The sequence below is a fragment of the Sorex fumeus genome, unplaced genomic scaffold (assembly GCF_029834395.1).
Source record: "Sorex fumeus unplaced genomic scaffold, SorFum_2.1 ptg000075l, whole genome shotgun sequence".
Classification (NCBI taxonomy): Eukaryota; Metazoa; Chordata; class Mammalia; order Eulipotyphla; family Soricidae; genus Sorex; species Sorex fumeus.
In genome coordinates this window covers 22,757,198-22,775,373 of record NW_026606132.1, presented here as the reverse complement: position 1 = coordinate 22,775,373, position 18,176 = coordinate 22,757,198, and the positions used below count along the sequence as shown (strand labels likewise).

Here is an 18,176-nt window from a genome sequence, read left to right as displayed (position 1 = left end):
ACATGAGGGCAGAAAGGGAGAACGAAATCGGTGAAGAGCTTTGAATGCAGGACTAAGACATTAGGACTTTTTTCCTGGAAGCAATGAAAGGGGACTAAAGACTCCAAAACATGGTCAGATATACCCACTTAATCAGCCTGGACAGAGAATGGTTGCAAAGAGAGATGAGACTAGAGGGGAAGAGGCGAGCTAGGAGGATCAGCATAGCAGTCCAGGTGAGAGATGCTCCAGGTGCAAGGAAGACAGAGAGGGTGAAGTGGAGACAGACTGGAGAGATACTCAGGAGGAAGCGTGACAAGATCTGATGAGCAACGACACACAAAACACAATCACCTCCGAAGTGAAACAGGATTAAATATACGCATTTTGGAAATACAGCCAACAGTGCCACCCCCCCTTCCTTTGAGTCCCCATCATCCTCTAAAAGCAACACATCTGCTGGGTGTGTATAAAGGAAGAGCCAGAGGCTACATATGGCTAGACTTCTCTAATTCAGACACCACTAACTTGCGATCTGCAACAATACAGACTGTCTATGACTCCTGTGTCTTTTCAAGCGTTTAGTAGCCAGTAACAGGAATCCAAGCTAAAAGCAGTAGCTTCTTCCAATCAAGCGCTTGAAGTGTAGCAGGCAGCCGATTACAGGGTGATGCCTGAGGGTCACCCAAAATATGTCCCCCACCCAGGGACCAGTAGGCTGGGATCCAAACAGCAATTCATTCCTTTGGGATGAGGCTTTGGTCCCTCCAGACTTCTCTTTTATAAGGCAAATGATTCCTGAGACAGGTAGGACATTTAGTCACTCTAAACCCAGTGGGATTCTGGTTGAGCATAATACCTTTTTGGCTTTGACCAGAGGGATCAAGGTAGTGAAAGAGGACTATGTAGGTACCTGTGAACGAAGATGATGCAGAAAGGAAAACTGAGGGATGCAGAAGATACCATCAAGATCTTGCCAAGGAATATCCCTGCAAGTACTCAAGAAACTAAGATTCTTAAAGAATGCCTTCCACCTCCAGTTCTAGCAAATCATACTTGAACATTCTTGTATCTCACGCAACTTCTGTGTTTTATGTTTTATGATATGCCACTGGCTAGTGAAGACCTAATGTAACTCACAATGGTTTCATGGACCTCAAAATGCTTCTGGCCAATTAAAATCTCCAGTGTTATTAATTTGTATGTACTTTTACTACAAAAAGCATTCTCTGCAACTGTTTTATAACTCCAAATTTCCATTCACTCAGACTGACCTTGTCTTTTGTCATTCCAATTTATGCAGATTTAACTGCATGTGCAGAGTGCTAATCAGTCAAGTCTCAAGTGACAGAAGATCAAGACTCAGACTCTGACCTTGAAGAGTCTCATCTAGGGCTCAAGAAGGTAAATAAGAGCTGCTTGTGAATACTTGATTATAGCAGTTAGAGCACTGAATTTATAAAAAAGAAAGAGATAAGACAAAACTTTAAAAATTACTTACTTCACTTGTTTGGAGAATCGTGAACTTTGGTAGTTTAGTCTTTGCTGCACTGGGTTTTCCATCCAAGAGTGATCCAAATGTCAGATTCCCAAAACTGTTCTCAAATTCAATGGAAGGCTTCAGTGTTGGAGAAATGTCCGGGGCCTGGTCTTGGCCGTCCATGGGTCTGACATATGCAGTTGGTTTTTGCTGCCCCATGTTTGTTTTGCAGTAGAGCCCTGTTGGGAAGTTCGGAGCCAAAAGGCCACTACTGGGAGCTAATAACGATGAGGCAACTAGGGGAGACCCAGGTGCTTGCACTGTAAATTCAGATTCTTCTGGTGAGTTGGATTGAAAGATTTCTTTGAAAGCATCCCCCACATTGGGCTGGAGAGCATTGTCTTCCTTAGCAGAGGGGTTTGGTTCTTGAACTGTTCCCACTTGAGGTTGTTCAGCTGGGTAGACAAAGAAGTCTTCCAGTCTGGCCGGGAGTTGGTCCTGGGTAGAGGTCTGCACCTTATTTGGCTGGCTCCCAGCCTGGTTGGCCGGTACAACACTAGCGCTGTGACTGTCTCGTGGCCACTCAGGTTTGGTTTTCCTGTTGCTGTGTATCAGAGTTGAATTCAGTATCACGACGGAAGGCGGAGGCATTGGTGCCGAGGAGTAGTGAGTGTTATCTTGTGGAGGTGGGATCATTCGATTCTTTTGTTCTGGGAAAAAATTTGATTCATTTTTGTTGACAGGAGTCTGGGGCACAGAATTCTTTGGGATTCCCACTAGGTGATTCTGATTAGAATGGTTAGTTAGCAAATCCTTCATTTCATCATAGTTTCCCAGCGTGTTCTGGACTCGGTTGGCAAGTGCATCACCTTTGTTTGTCTAAAATAACAAAAAGATGGGGGTGGGAGGAGAGAGAATGAATAGGTTTGTGTTTCCTATCGTTAATGTTTCAAACAGACATCCTAAATACACTAGCTATATAATATAGGGTGCTTTAAAATTCTCATGCTGTCATAGACTTTTAAAACTTTCATGTGCCATGTAAGAAAAAAATCAAGAACGCGATTAAAAGAGTCTCTTTGAATGAGTTTTGTGATTAGTGTTCATTTCCTCCCTGGTCTGTCCTTTGACATGCTTATTGGGAGAAAGTTTTAAGCTATCTCACTTATAATTTTTTATCACAAAAACTGTCCGTTGTCTGAACTGAAATGTTAATTTCTACACTGTGATCAACAACTGCTGGTTAGTGATCAGTGTATTTATAGTGGAGTGTTCCATTTGCATTTAATATTGACAAAACAGCCCTTTGTGTTACATTGTGCCACGAGAAAGGCTTAGCCCATTGGAGAAGGAAATTTGTTAAATTCTACTACCATGACTACATTTGGTGTAGAAAGGCATGGATTAAACAACATCTAATTGAGCTGACTTATGACTAAAGTGAATCTAATTCCTTCTAATCAAAGAACTGTATGTATAAATTAGTGGTGTCTGCCTACATATTCTGGGGCACCTGTGTTTCCAGATTGATGATTCATGCTCTTTACTTTAAAATGGCGCGATTGTGCATCAACAGTGACTCAAGCTCTCCTGTGTCTTTTCAATGATTCACAAAACTCCATTCAAGAATTTAAACAGTTCCTTAGGTAAATCAAAACAAAGTCTGACTTTCAAAGTTTATATTGACAATTAAATCACTCGGTGGACAATCAACATTCCAGCTATATACCAATCCCTATAGGCTAAACTCTTTAAATGGCTGCTGATGGATTTAAAAAATAATTAAGCTCCTCATGTTTTTTTTAAAACATAAGGCACAGCTTTCATAACTAAAACTAATGAATAGCTGTGTATTTGAAAACGCTACTGAAAGTTCAGACCCTCATCTTCAAAAATTGCTTTTGAGCCAGATATGTGAATTCAAGCATATGCAGTGCTTTGGGTTCCATACTCTGCACCACACATTCAGTCTAGCATAGCTGGGAGTGGACCCCAAATGATACTTAATTATTTACTTATTTTTAATTATTAAAAATAATTTTTAAAATATTGTCCTTTACGATTAAAAGCTGTTACCAAGGCACGTTGCTGTGTACAGAAGGGCAAGCATTCCTTTTGCATTTTCTTGGCCCAAGATGTTGCCATGAGAGAAGGCTACCAGTGTCCACAGAGCCAGCTGGCAGCAGGGCCACTCTGTGAGAAAATATCCGCCTCCTCTAGCATCCACGTGCTGGTAGCCAGGGCTATGCTCTCTGCACTGGAGGTAGAGACCACCTCCTGAGAGGGAAACTCTCCACGGAAGATAGATGCTTAATAGATAAGATTTCCCACTCAACCTTAATACTCTACTGTCTCCTGCATACACCGGGAGTGTACCTCTCTCTAGTTCTCTGTCTAAGCCTAAGCTGTCTGGCTGTGTGCTGTTCTCTGTATGTGAAAATGAGAGAGTATGCAAATGAATAAAGGGTGAAGTGCCAGTAATGAAATCACCCAGGAAAAGAAAATATAGAATGAGAAGATTGGACTCGAGAGAGAAACCTGAGCAATATCAGTTGTTAAGAAATCGGGGAAAGAAGAGAAGCCAGGAAAGGATACTGAGAAAGAACATCAGAGAGAAAAATCAAACTGGGGATCTTGCCATTGGTATCAGCATGAGGTCCGTAGATTGTATAAAGTGTTCAACTTACAGTTAGTTAAATCATAACAGACATATTCAAAGACATGAGGGCAGTTAGAAAAAAAGTAGGACTTGAAAAATTAAGGAAAAGTATGCTATATATCTACGTATGCTACGAGGGATGAGGGGTATGGGAACTTTTAGAAATAAAACAGACATGTCATTTTCAGGGTTTTCTCATCTAAAAGAACATCTAATATTGCATCGTTTGTATCCTTGGTGCTGAAATGGTTGGTGATTAAACAATTAACATTCTATATAGTCCTCAGCTGAGTAATCACTCCATTTTCAGAGCTTGAGCAGCGTATTTCATAGGTACAAATGGACAAAAATCACTCTTACTCCTTGAGCGTCCCTAAGTTTGTTGATTTTATTGGCAGAAATTACTTTTCAGCTAAGACAAGAATAAACTCTTTGTATATAGCTGTCTCCTTCGACAGAGTTTCACAATGAACCATTTGGGCAGCAGCCAAAACTATTCCCTCTGTTCAATCCCTAAACTCAAAACAAAGAGATCCCATTGTGTCAAAGATCCAGTAAGAATTTGATACAAGCTTTAAATACTTACAGGGCTGTTCTGACCTCTCAAACAGTTTTCCTCTAGGGGCAGATGATTACCTAATGGTAACTAATAAATATCTGGCTATTTTCCAGAATTTAACCCAACAAGGGGAAAATTATCATTTCAGTTTCAAATTTAAATACCTATATTTTACACTGTTTAATTTTGTGGATTAGGATATCCTTTCCAATTTACAAAGAAAATGATTTAACTGCTGAAGTTTTCCTTTTTGCGGTTGCTACCAGGAAGCTCAAAGGAGTTTAATGTATTAAACTTGAATGAAAGTTCATAAAATTGTCATGAAACAGATCTATAGGATCAGAACATGTTTCTGAGTTTCGTAGAGACCACTAGAATACCTGAAAGCCTAGGAAGTCATTCACCTTTTCAGGCTACTGTCATTAGGACCCAAGAACCTCAAGGTCCATTTGCTTACGAGTATGTTAGTCACACTCTTGTTACTCTTTCAGCAGTAAGTAAAAGGGAAATGCCCATGATGTCTTCAGTGGAGAAAACCTCAGTAGGTTTTCTTATTCACTAAGGATTTGGATCTCTAATGCATGCTCAGATTCTTTTCCAATGCAGATTGCAAAGTAGGTTGGAGAGTAAGAGAAATTCTCAGTTGGTTAGTGTCTAAAACCGTTTTTACACCAATGAAATTAGAGAAAAATGAAATTTTCTCTGAATAAACCTAGAAAAGCAACCTCCCATTACATAGGGCATACGATAGCTATAACATTTTACGTCTGCTTAAAGCTGTAAAATCTAAACGATCAGAAACTATATTTTCTTTGTCTTCATATTGTTCAGACATAGCAGCAAATTTGGTGCATACTAGGTACCAATAAACTGCTGCTGAATTGAACAGAATCATTATAATTTATAACCAGATGATATCAAAATAACGTATTTGCAATGACTTTTAAATAAAAATCACGTAAATATAAACTCAAAATAATTTGATCATTATGAATGACCATTAAACATTGAGCATCTTAGTAGCTAAGGCAAAAAGGGAAAATTTTCAGAGTATAAAGAATTCTCTTTGATAATGAAAGCATATTCGAATTTACTAAACGAGACAAAAAGCTGCCAGATACCACAATGAGAAAATAAACTCCTCTCACTGGCTTGTTTATAAGAAGTTTTGAAGGAAACCTTTATTTTTCAGCACACATTTTACAGATGATGCAAAGATGTTCCTCAAATGACTTTTTATGAGCACTAAAATAGTAAGAGCTCTTCAATAAAGTCTAACTCAGCGAAGGCATGTTTGCATATGCAGTTAAGAAACTAGGCTGATAGCTCCAGGTGTATATTTTCCTTGCTCCCCAATGACATAGGTGTGGAGCTGTGATAACCTAGAAGAATGGCAGGGTATCATTCCCTTAGAATAACTTCCTTAGAGAACAATGGTCTCAGAGCCAGGTCACTGAAACTGGACAGCAGACAATGCAAGATTGAGTTCATTGGTGAGAACTTTCTAAGTTACTGACTGAAGGGACAGTCATATAACATGCTTTATGTAACAGATGTGCTATGGCTACAAGTAAGAGTTACCATGGTCGTTCATAAAACAAATACTCAAGAGATCGATTGAGGCGCAGATATATACACAGAGAAAAAGCCTCAAAAAAGTCTATTATTCAACAATCTTCAAACAACACAAAATCTCTCTGCCTTTCCAGCATTGGAGGAGAGAAGTTGTCAATCATGTTTCTCAACTTGTCCACATGTAGACATGAGTTCCAATGGATAGACCAGCCAACTGGGATTAAAATACATTTGCGGGGCTGGAGCAATAGCACAGCGGGTAGGGCGTTTGCCTTGCATGCGGCCAACCCGGGTTTGATTCCCAGCATCCTATATGGTCCCCTGAGCACCACCAGGAGTAATTCCTAAGTGCAGAGCCAGGAGTAATCCCTGTGCATTGCCAGGTGTGACCCAAAAATTTAAAAAAATGAATTTGCATACACCTACACAATATATTCTCATTATACATAATAGCAAATTCTGATTCACACTAATTGGTCTCTTTTATCCTCCAGTCTTAGTGATTCTATTACGGAACAAGGTATTCTTGACATTGTTTATTGAAAACACAGCAAAATTACAAAGCAAGCAAGAAAGAAAGAAAGAAAGAAAGAAAGAAAGAAAGAAAGAAAGAGAAAGAACAAGACATAGAAAAAGAAAGAAGGGAAGGAAGGAAGGAAGGAAGGAAGGAAGGAAGGAAGGAAGGAAGGAAGGAAGGGAGGGTTGGAGGGAGGGAAGAAAGAAAGAAAGAAAGAAAGAAAGAAAGAAAGAAAGAAAGAAAAAAGAAAGAAAGAAACCTAGATATTTCAATCAATTACAGGTTTCTTTTAGCTTGGCCAATTCTATATTTCCCATTCTAGATAATTGGTTGATGCCTTAAAGGTAACCTCAGCAGTCATTATTTTCTAAGTAATCACAATTTCTCTATCATCAAGGAAATGCATTTTCCAAGTATTTTCAGGCATAAATTACACATCTGGTTTGTGGCTCATGACTAACAGCACTCCTTCATTTAAGCTTTTTGCCTCTTATTACTTCAGGAAATGCTTCAGCAAGCTGCCTCAGTTTGCATCTAGTGCTAGCTACAAATCAGTACAATTTCATGACAAGACTAATGTGTGTGAAGCCATGGTACCAGAGTGTTTCTTTTTAATAAAAGTTGCAAAGTAATTTAAGTTTAGAGGCCCGTTCCCCCCTTTTATTTCACGGTGGCTAATGTATGTGATTTAGTGATTCCTTTTTCTAACTCCAATATTTTGTGTAGTTAATCTCTCTAATGTAGGTTGCTCTTTCTTTGGCCTACTTAAAATTACAATAGTACTTGAATCTGTAGAATGCTTTATAGATTTTAAAGCAAGGTTTCTTGGGTTGTTTCACTTCATTTTCAACTATGTCAGTCAGCTGAACTGTTGCACTGTCTCAATTTGGTTTCTACCTGCTCCCACCCAAAGCATTTAGGTAAGCCATGCCTTGGTTTCCTCATTCTTGGTGATCCATAAAATGTTGTCGCTATGAATAGTATCAGACACTATTAATATTGCCAAGTATTATTTTTTATTTCCAAATAAAGGAAATTCTACATAAATCACAGAGACAGAATTTCCTCTCCAAATATATACAAAAGGTAAGTTGACTAGTTCTTTTTATTCTTTTTTAGAGGGCACACAACTTCCTGTTCCAAAATGGAATCATCCTGAACTGGGTCTTGCTAGATTCACCACTTACAATTGAGTAAAAGTTAATCAAGAAGTCACTTAAACTCTCTGTACTTAAACTTTCTGATGGTAAACGTAGGAAAAAGGCATATCCATATAGGGTAAGGATTAAATGAGCACATATATAAAGTCTTATTACAATCCAGAGAACACAGCTGGTGTTTAACACAAGCCAGTTTCTCATCACTTCTGACCTCTGTGCTTTAACCTAGACATGTCAAATGGTTTCATATATTTTCAAATGTTTTTGAAAATATCTTCAACCACACAGCCCAAACTCAGATTTGAAAGCTATAAACAACAAAGCAGATCCACAGAGGAGTTACCCATCAAATTTAAGGCTGGTCAACATTCTGCTTATTTCAAGAATGGTAGAGTCAAGGCAAAGAAAAGCAATAAGTCAGCCAAGAATTCAAGAGATTGTCATTTTTAAACTTTCTGCTCCTAAAGGCCAGTGAGTCATAAGGACCAGTGTCAACTGGCTAGTCTATGAACCACCCATACAACTAGACAAGTGATCAAGCTACATTTTAAGATTCTAGGGTGGAATAAATATCCTGTAAGTCCTGATCTAGCAGGAGGAATTTTTCTTAATTTGACAAGCATTTCCATTACAATACTTTGGAAGAATTTGTGCATGACCTCATCTCTACTACTAAAATAGGAGCAAGTTTGAGAGCTCCCAATGCGTTTGGAATGTCCATACCCTCCAAGAGTGTCCATACCTGTCCAAGTGTGTGGTATTGTTGAGGAACATATCAGTTTTAGTATAATAATATGGAGGAAAGTAGATACTTACTTTCCAATGATTTCCCCAGGATCCGTGAACATAGACACAACCCAGGATGACATCCAAACATCAAAGCAATGGTAAAACAGAATTACTGGGTCATCTAAGCACGAACAGTCTCCCTCTCCTTCCTAGTCTTGACTCAAGAACACATACAGGTTCCCATTAGGAATCCTAAGGGTAAAAGGCCTGGCTCTGCATTCGATGAGATGGTGCCATCTGTGTGTCTGCCTGAAAGAACCATGTTCTATTAAGACAGGCTATGAAAACGTCTCACAGTGTTGAGACTGAAAACATCTAACAATATTGAGGCTGTTTAAAGTAGGTAGGCAACAAAATACACTGCACCTCATGTCAGAGCCCTTGTTCACCAAAGATGGCATTTGCCTTAAAGACACAAGATCATTAACTTAACAGAATTTAAAAGTATAAAGGGAAAATAAACCAAGGCTTCTCTATCTCATAATAGTGCCAGATGGGAAGTAGAGACTGGATTTCAAGGATGACTCCTGTCAGGACATCTCATTTTCCTAACCCCTGCAATGACAAGGTAGAAAACACACCTGCCGGTTGCTGGTTTTCACAAAAGGAAAAGATAAGCACTCTCTTTTGGCCACTCCTCCATTTTCTGGGACATAATGGACACCACAGTTTCTTGTCCCCATCTTTCTTCTGCACTCCTGTGCTGATCTCATTCTAATATTTCCTTCCTAATTCCTCCCCAGGGCTCATTACTCTTCACACATCTCCATTTTGCATGTACTCCCCTTTGCATGGACTCTGGCCTCGCCTCATTCCTCCTTTCAGCACCTTCCTCTCCTCCGGACAAAGCTTCCTTTCTATCTCTCACTAGATTTGTTTCTCTTGTTAACACACTTCCTTCCATTCAATTTCTCCCCTTGCCTTCAGATCTTACTTCCTCTCTCCCAAGAAACACTCGCTGCAAGATCACGTCTGTATTCACTGCCTCTCATTATTTTACTACATTCCATTTACTCTTCAGCCCTGTCAAGTTAGCTTTCCACATTGACCACCACAATCAACAAATAAAATGACTCGCCCTGAGGTCACTAATCATCTTTTGACTGCCAAATCCAACAGTCACTTTCCAGTTCTGACCTTTTCTGACCTCCTTGACTCAAGTGACTGGCAAAGCCCTCCAGCATAAAGCTCTTTGTACCATTGATTTCTATTAAATGATTCTTCACAAGTTCTCTACTGACCCCACTGGTCATTCCTTCCTTCCTCTAGTTTCCTGTTTTGGCCTCTGCTTTCACCACCTACTTTATCCTCTAAAGGCTGCTACTTACAAGAATTCTCCTTGTCCTTCTCACAGCTACCAACATGATAGGGAATTCCCTTTTTTGACCATGAACTCCAGATCCATCTATCAATACCTTCTAGATATCTCTACCTTGCTACTCCACTGGCATCTCCATCCCTATTTGCACAAAATAATTTTTTCCCTAAAAGCATCAACACTGTTGCCTCATGAATACCGAGTTACTCATACGACCATTCATACTACCACCCACATCCATGCTACCCTCTGTATTACCATCATCTCAAGTAAGAAAGCAGGGAATACTTCACTCCTAATTTGCATTCCAGGATCCATGCAGAACCCCATCCCATCATTCTAACTTCCTGTTCTACCTTACATCTTGCCTGCCAACTCCAACAGAATCTTTCTCTGTCTCTAGTTTCCCTTCACCCTAGTTTCCATGATCTCTGCATCAAAAATCTTTCTCCTCCACGTGCTACGACTTCAAAGCTTATAGTATCCTTCTGTTTAGATGTCAAATTCTGCCCATAACTATTGTAAGGACAAAGTCTTCACCAATCTTTTACCAGTTTTGCTCTCTAGAAATGACCATGTACTCAAGCCCTACTCATCCTGATAATTTCTGTCACTGGATAAGAAAATCCTTGAAGACAAGGATTTACTTCCTTTTCTACCCTTGCCTAAAATGAAACTGGCGCATAATGTGACTTTAATAAACATTTGTTCAACTTTATCGCATCTCCAAATACACATATTCAACAACAGTACACAAATTAAATCAGCTGGCTAATGAAAACCATCTTAGGGATTATGCTATTACTGACAAATTGAGAACTGGTAGTTTCAGCTTCCTCAGTCTCTTCATCAGGCTTCGAAAACTTAAAAGGCAACTTGGAGTCTCCTTGTAGAGCTGCTTATGCATTCCAACAAGGCAGCAGCTAGAATCTAATCTCCCCAAACACCAATACAAAGGTCCCTCCTCACCCCAAAGTAGTGCTTGGGGTGAAGCCCCTGTCGCCTTCATTAAGAACTTCCCCTTTCCAGAAGTCACTGTTCCCTAAATGTTGGCTTTTCTGAACTCACAACTCCGGAAAATGTTTTTACTGCTGTTTTTTATCTCTTAGACTGTTTTGTTTTGTTACAGAAAACGACCCTGCTACTAAATTTCAGTCAAAACCAACCTGCTTCCTGCAATTCTACAAGCTTCACCCCCCCCAAACCCTACCACAAATAGAAAGTTCAGAAGCAGTCCTGTGAAATCAATACTGCAGCTGGAACAGTATGATCGTTATAGGCTACACACTCGCCACAAAACAACCAGAAAATCAACCTAGCTAAACGATTCCCGCTGGTTGAGGCAATCTTCTAACCCATGATTATTAACTACATCCAGAAAAAAAATGATTGGCTTTTCTCTGTTTCCTAGAACAGTGATTTTCAAAGAACGCTCAAACCACCGAACAGCAGCTAAAATGGAAAAGAAAAGCAGTTGTCCTGCAATGGATGGTCCTGATTGGGAAGGGAGATCGACAGAGTAATTGACATGCTGATGAAGTCTTCAGGGGCTGCCTTGCTGATAATCAAAGTGGAGACTTTACTGCTTGCTGTAGGAAACACTGCACTGTGAAAGGCTCCTTGGAGAGAGGAAACATTACAGGTCCTTCCAAATCTGACTATGCTCCCCAAAGAAAGTGCCATTTTTCTCTGAAGACTTCCTTAGAATCTTGCAACTGCCCCCAAAATAGTGTATGTATATGTTTCATTTGTCAAATGAGTTCTCCTGAAAGTGATTTGGGTGCTTTAAAAATAGATTAAATGATGATGAGTGCATTCAGAAATGTAACCAGCAACCATTTTCCAGAAAGGTAAATTACATGCATATTCAGCTACCTTGTAGGGCTCCCCAAAAAGATCAAAGCCTGAAGAAAAGAGGTCGTCTTCTTGTTGGACTTCTTGACTCCTCCTCTCCCATTCCCTTTTCTTAAGAGCAGTGCGATCTTGTTCATAGTGACTGAAAGGAAAAGGGAAACACAAAATGAGAAATATATTGGTTACGTAAATCATCCATATCCCCTGTTACCATTAAAATATATACAAGTCACTGTTATCCAAATAGGTTATCCAAATAAGGAACAGATTCCTTTCCTTTTTATTTTCAGAGGCAATCACGAACTCAGTCCCCCATTACCACAAATTCTGAGGTCTAGTTTCCTATATTTGGGGAAATCCCAGGGGTTAGCACATCCAGAGTGCAACGGATAAGGCTCACCGTGGGAAAACCACCTTCACGGGCTTGGTATCACACTTGCCAGGTAAGTATGGGAGCAGATTCCTTTCTTTACTCCCACTGGGTTTAAGGTCCTGGCCAGTTCAACAATAGCACTGTAGCACTGTTCTCCCATTGTTCATCAATTTGCTCAATTGAGCACCAGTATCGTCTCCATTGTGAGACTTATTGTTACTGTTTTTGGCATATCGAATATGCCATGGGGAGCTTGTCAGGCTCTGCTGTGCGGGCGGGATACTCTCAGTAAGTAGCTTGTGGGGCTCCCCAAGAGGGATAGAGGAATTGAACCCCGGTCGGCCACATGCAAGGCAAACACCCTACTCGCTGTGCTATCACTACAGCCCAGTTTAACAATATGCAGAAGAAAACAAAAACTGGCTTATTAGAAGATGGACTCAGCGACACTCAGGAATGGCAAAATCTTCTTCCGCTGACCTTGCTTGATTGACACAGCCAGTTACAGATGGCCCAGATATCAATCCACTCTGCTGGAAGGTACAGAATTCAAGTTGTATTGTGTTGTCTACTGCTAGGGAAGAGAATTCACACATCTCATACAGTCCTAAGGAAATGGAACTATCCAAGTATTTCCATAGCAGATAAAGTGAAAATCTGCCCTGATCCCAGGGCCAATTAGTCTGCCTTAATGACATCACCAGAAAGTTACAAATAAATAAAATGACTCAGCCATTCACACTCCTTGTTGTTGTTGTTACTGTTGCTGCTTTAGTTCTCCCTTATAGTCTGCACCATGGATGACTAAAGTCTTTTGAGGAAACTTCACAAACCAAGGGGTGTGGCTTGCGCAACAAACTACCAACCATGAGAGGAGGTAGCAAAAGTTTTGAATGACCTTTCAGATAAATGTTTTCTAAACCCTAAGTAACTCGGTGACCCTCCTGGCATTTTAGGCTTTCCTATTGGAGCATCAGTACAAAAGATTCAAGATAATATCTAAGGAGTACTTATTGGGTGCAGGAGAGGGGGCTGGAATTTACTGACTGGAATGTACCTTTATTTTAAAAAATAACAGGCTCTTTGTCATGCAAGATGGCACATATCAGACTCTCATCTGTACATTTCACAGTAGTGGATAGTATTTTGTTCAACTGAGATGTTTTCACTGCTTTTGATTATTATCTTAGGCAAAATGAATGCATCTATGCTGGGCAGACTGGAATTATATAAATTGTATGTAAAATGCCTAGCAGGTGCAGTATAAATGTTGCTTTCCTTCCTCATGTTAATACCGCCATGTTAAGACTTAATTAGATAATTGACATGCAAATGAACATAATAGCTAAAAGAATTACAGGAGATATACTGATAGAGGAGTGCGCTTGACAAGTTTTGAATACACCCCAAGTCTTAATACCTATCATTGGCAGCCTACTTTGCTCATGAGTATCATAACTTTAATTTACAAAATAAGAGCTCAGAGCAGGCAATATCCCTTGCATCATAACTAGATGTGGATATACAGGGGGTGACACACCACTACACTTAAGCAGCCACCTTTTTCCACTTTGACAAACTTAATGTGACTTTGATAGCCTTATCTTCTGGATCAAGAACACTTCATGTCTCCATTCCAAAATAGTAGCCCTGTGTAGAAGATGGGTCCATATATGTTATGCTTTCGGTATGCAAACAATAGCAGACACAAGAACTCCCTGAGCCACTCACAAGTTGATAGCATTCAGCAAATGTTATCACCATCTGGGAGAAAGAATCTTCGGAATCCCTGCTTTAACCCAGTTTTCACATCTGGGTCCAGCCTTGTCAAGAGACAAGTCCCGGTATGAGAAACCAAGCACATCATTCCCAGTGACCGATGTCATTCGTGGGTGTCACGTTAGCAAGGCATCCACTCAATCCCACTTCCAAAGGAAGACCTGAAGCCCAGGCAGTTGCCATCTTGCACAATATCTTTGTGCTCGAGGTAGATGTGGAAGTGCTCAGGAGCCATAACGTCCTCAGTGACTGAGTGACTACTCAGTCCACAACGTGTGGAGCACAGGATTCCACTCAGCTCTGTCGCGGGCTGAGTGTAATGCAGCTCATCATTAGTCAAAAGGTAAGAAAGGGTGTGAGGAGGTGGGGTGGAGTCGCAACTTAAAGTAGCTTTTGATGGGGTGAGAGGGGTTCTCTTTATTAAAAAAAAAAGAGGGGCATTTCCTTTCTCTACATTCCATAGTGGAGAATACTCCAGAACAGACAAGAGTAAAAGTGTCACCTTTCTGAAGATTGCAAGCCAGATGTCAGATTTCCAGCACGCTGTCTAAACCCTGCATCTGACGGCCCACAATGACAGGCCCTTAGATCACATTTAATGCTCTCGCGAATAGAACTGAGGGACTTTGGTCTCCTGGCTTTGAAAACCACCTTCGTTCTCCTGGGGGGAAAAATAATTAAAATCCTAACAGGAAAAAAGGAGGAAAAGAAAAGGAAGCGGCTTGAACTTGCAAGGGAACCCTTCAAATAAATGGCCATGGGGCTTTTGACCTGGGTTTGACTGGTTAGGAAGCTCTGATGTCAGTTCATTAGCCACCCAAATGCCAGGTGAAAATTTGAATAGCAGATTGAGCATACACAGGGGTGTGATATGTTGCAAGAAAACTGCCTGCTGCGTTTTTTTTTAACACATATCACAAAGAACAGTTAATTCTCATATCTCCGGCGAGAATGAATTTAATCTCCATAGAGTTCCACTGCTCTTGGAACACAACCAAAGATCTCCAACTCTTTCCTTTTCTGCCCAGCATGGTCGTGTTTTGAAAACTTCACACGGAGAGGTATAATGAGGAACGAACTACATGGTGATGAGGCTTTCACATTGTACAACGTCACTGATTTCTGACTGAAACCAAAATTACTAATTTGAAGCACCAGCTAATTAAAACCACAGCTATGTATTTAGCCTCTTGTTATACCTACTGCAGTTTATAATTATGAGGACCTCTTTATCTACTCAATTAAAGTTCTTCTGACTCAGGCAGGTTTGTGTTGGAGCCTGTGATGCTGCCTACGTCTGAGCGCGTGTCTGTCCCTGATGATCTGACGCACTTTTAGAGTCCCAGCTCACTTTCCAAAGTGAAGGGGTGGGGGCGTGTGGGGTGCTCCAGAACCCGCCAGGAAATTCTTAAGCCAGAAATATGAATTAATCATCCATATTATTGGTCTGAAAATTCAAATTTATTCACACTGATGAGGACACGGTGAATTGGTCCTGTTAGCAGGAAAACGCACTTTCACATTCAACTCAAGGACTCTTCAACTCATAGTAAGTGAAGATGTCTTTCCAACTTTTTTCCCCACAGATATAATGAAACTTGTCACATTATATCACATAAAATCCACTAAACACTCAAAATTAAATTGACTCCTAATTGGCCCAAGGTCTTTGGCTTCTCTCTCTGCCGCATATATATATATATATATATATATATATATTGAAAGAGAGGTACATAATTGGGGAAAGAGCCAGTTCCATTGTATTCCCTCTACTCTCCTCAATGCAAGGTGTGAGAGCAAGAAACTCCTCTCTAAAAATGGGACTGTGGAATACCACTCCTGGAAATATATCCCAGAAAGGCAAAAAAGTATAGACGAAGTGACATCTGCACTTGAGTGTTCATTGCAGCACTGTTTACAATAACCAGAATCTCGAGAAAACCTGAGTGCCCAAGAACAGATGACTGGTTAAAGAAACTTTGGTACATCTACACAACAGAGTACTATGTAGCTGTTAGAAGAGATGAAGTCATGAAATTTATATACAAGTGGCACTACATGGAAAGTATCATGCTAAGCGAAATGAGTCAAAAAGAGAGGGACAGGCATAGAAAGATTGCATTCATCTGGGGAACATAATGTAACAAAATAGGAGACTAACACCCAAGAATAGCCTAGATAAGTACCAGGAGGTTCACTCCACGGCTTGGAGGCCAGCCGCACATGCTAGGGGAAAAGGCAGCTCAGATAGAGAAGGGAGCACCAAATAAGGGGTGTTGGGAGGATCCTCCCAGGATGGAAGATGCATGCTGAAATTAGACTATAGACCGAACATGATTTCCACTCAATGCCTCTTTTGCAAACCACAGCACCGAAAAGGAGAAAGAGAACAAAAGGGAATGCCCTGCCACAGAGGTGGGGTGGGATGGGGGTGGGATTGGAGGGATACTGGGATCATTGGTGGTGGAAAATGGGCACTGGTGGAGGGATGGGTACTCGAACATTGTATAATTGAAACCTAAGCACAAAAACCTGTAAGTCTACAACTGTACCTCATGGTGTTTCACTAATAAAAATTTAAAAATAAAAAATAAAATGAGACTTTTTACTTTTTGTTCTGCTCTCCCCCATCACTCTGTTTCCCTCTTAGTCTGCAAAAGAAACTCTCCTTGTGAAGGAGGAGACTAATGCCCCCTTGGGATGAGGTGAAATTGGCCTGGTTCTGAACAATGTCGGGAAAAGGATGGTGTAACCTTTTCTCTTCCATCTTCAAGCTCAGCACTTTCATCTCTCCATCTTCTCCCAGATCCTCTCCTATTCTTCTTCTGAAGCCTGTTCTCTTGTATGGGAATTTTTTTAAAAAAAATTATTGAATCACCGTGAGATAGTTATAAGCTTTCATATTTGGATTACAATTACATAATGATCAAACACCCGTCCCTCCACCAGTGCACATTCCCCACCATCAATATCCCCAGTATAACCCCCCTTTCCCACCCTCTCTCTGCCTCCATGGCAGATGTGAGTCCCCATAATCTCTCTCTACTTTTGGGCGTTATGGTTTGCAATACAGACACCAGGAGGTCATATGTTTTGTCCTTTATCTACTTTCTGCACACATCTCCCATCCCGACCGATTCCTCCAGCCATCTTTTTCTTAGTGATCCCTTTTCTATTCCAGCTGCCTTCTCCCCTTTGCTCACATGTCTGGGAACTTTTATTTTCAGAATTAGAAACCACAGGTACATGGATGAGTCAATAAAACCTAGGTCACATGGAGACACACAAGCTCAAGAAAGTTCAATTATGTTACCCTCATTGGCTCACAGGAGTAGCACGTTTGGGCTGACAATTCAGTCTAATCTTTTAGAACAGATGCTGTTCAAGCAGGAAGAGACTTTAGCAATCATGCTGCCCTGAACCCTTCATTTTACAGGTGAGAAAATCGAGCTTAGAAAGGTAATGGGCTTCCCAGCAGGTTTGTGGTCAAGGTAAAAGGCAGGAACCAGGTTTTCCATCCCCAAACTAGTTCTCTTCCTCAAACCACAAGTTCCTTTTAATCCCATGTTTCCATCACAATCAAGAATAAATTGAATAAGTATTTGTCTCATTGGTTAATGTTACTTTAAACTGATTTGATTAGAAATTGCCAGTAGTGAAAAACTCTAGGGATTTAGTTTGGATTCAAGTTTTTAAAAGTTTCCTTATATCAAAATGTACTGATCCTAAAGGGACTATAAAAATTAACTACATATGTAGGGAGAAACTGAGAGAGAGTTAAAATCAGCTTAAGTTCATTTGGTTTTTATATTTCATAAAATTGAAAAATCATTGTTTACCTATTTCACAAGGCTCACTGGGGAAACATTTTTAAATAAACACTAATATTTTAAGATGACAAGGTTATTTAAAAACCCTGCTAACCAATGCAGAATTCAGTGTAGTTATGATGTACTTGAAGGTAAATAATTGCATCTCACTTGTTTTCTAATCCTACTGTCACTAAAACACCTTTCTTTTGGCTAATATCTTTATAAAAGCATCAAAGTACATATTTAATTCACCCAAGGGACAAACATAAACTATAATCACTCTCCGTGAATCTTCTGAATGTATTTCTGTCTTCCACAAAAT

At 40.2% G+C, this 18,176-nt stretch overlaps 1 protein-coding gene and 1 non-coding gene across 3 annotated transcripts in view; both read right to left on the bottom strand.

Moving 5' to 3' along the window:
• The window catches only part of AFF2 (ALF transcription elongation factor 2), a 563,946-nt gene that overhangs the window by 380,849 nt on the left and 164,921 nt on the right, over positions 1-18,176 (bottom strand). For both annotated transcript variants that reach the window (XM_056130207.1, XM_056130208.1), the window contains exons 2-3: positions 11,912-12,032; positions 1,481-2,338 (exon numbers count right to left, since the gene is read on the bottom strand). In XM_056130207.1, the coding sequence (XP_055986182.1) occupies positions 1,481-2,338; positions 11,912-12,032 (979 nt within the window). The remainder of the gene's footprint in view (positions 1-1,480; positions 2,339-11,911; positions 12,033-18,176) is intronic.
• On the bottom strand, positions 12,178-12,341 carry LOC130038464 (U1 spliceosomal RNA). The gene has a single exon (XR_008794697.1). It is a non-coding gene; the product is annotated as a U1 spliceosomal RNA (small nuclear RNA).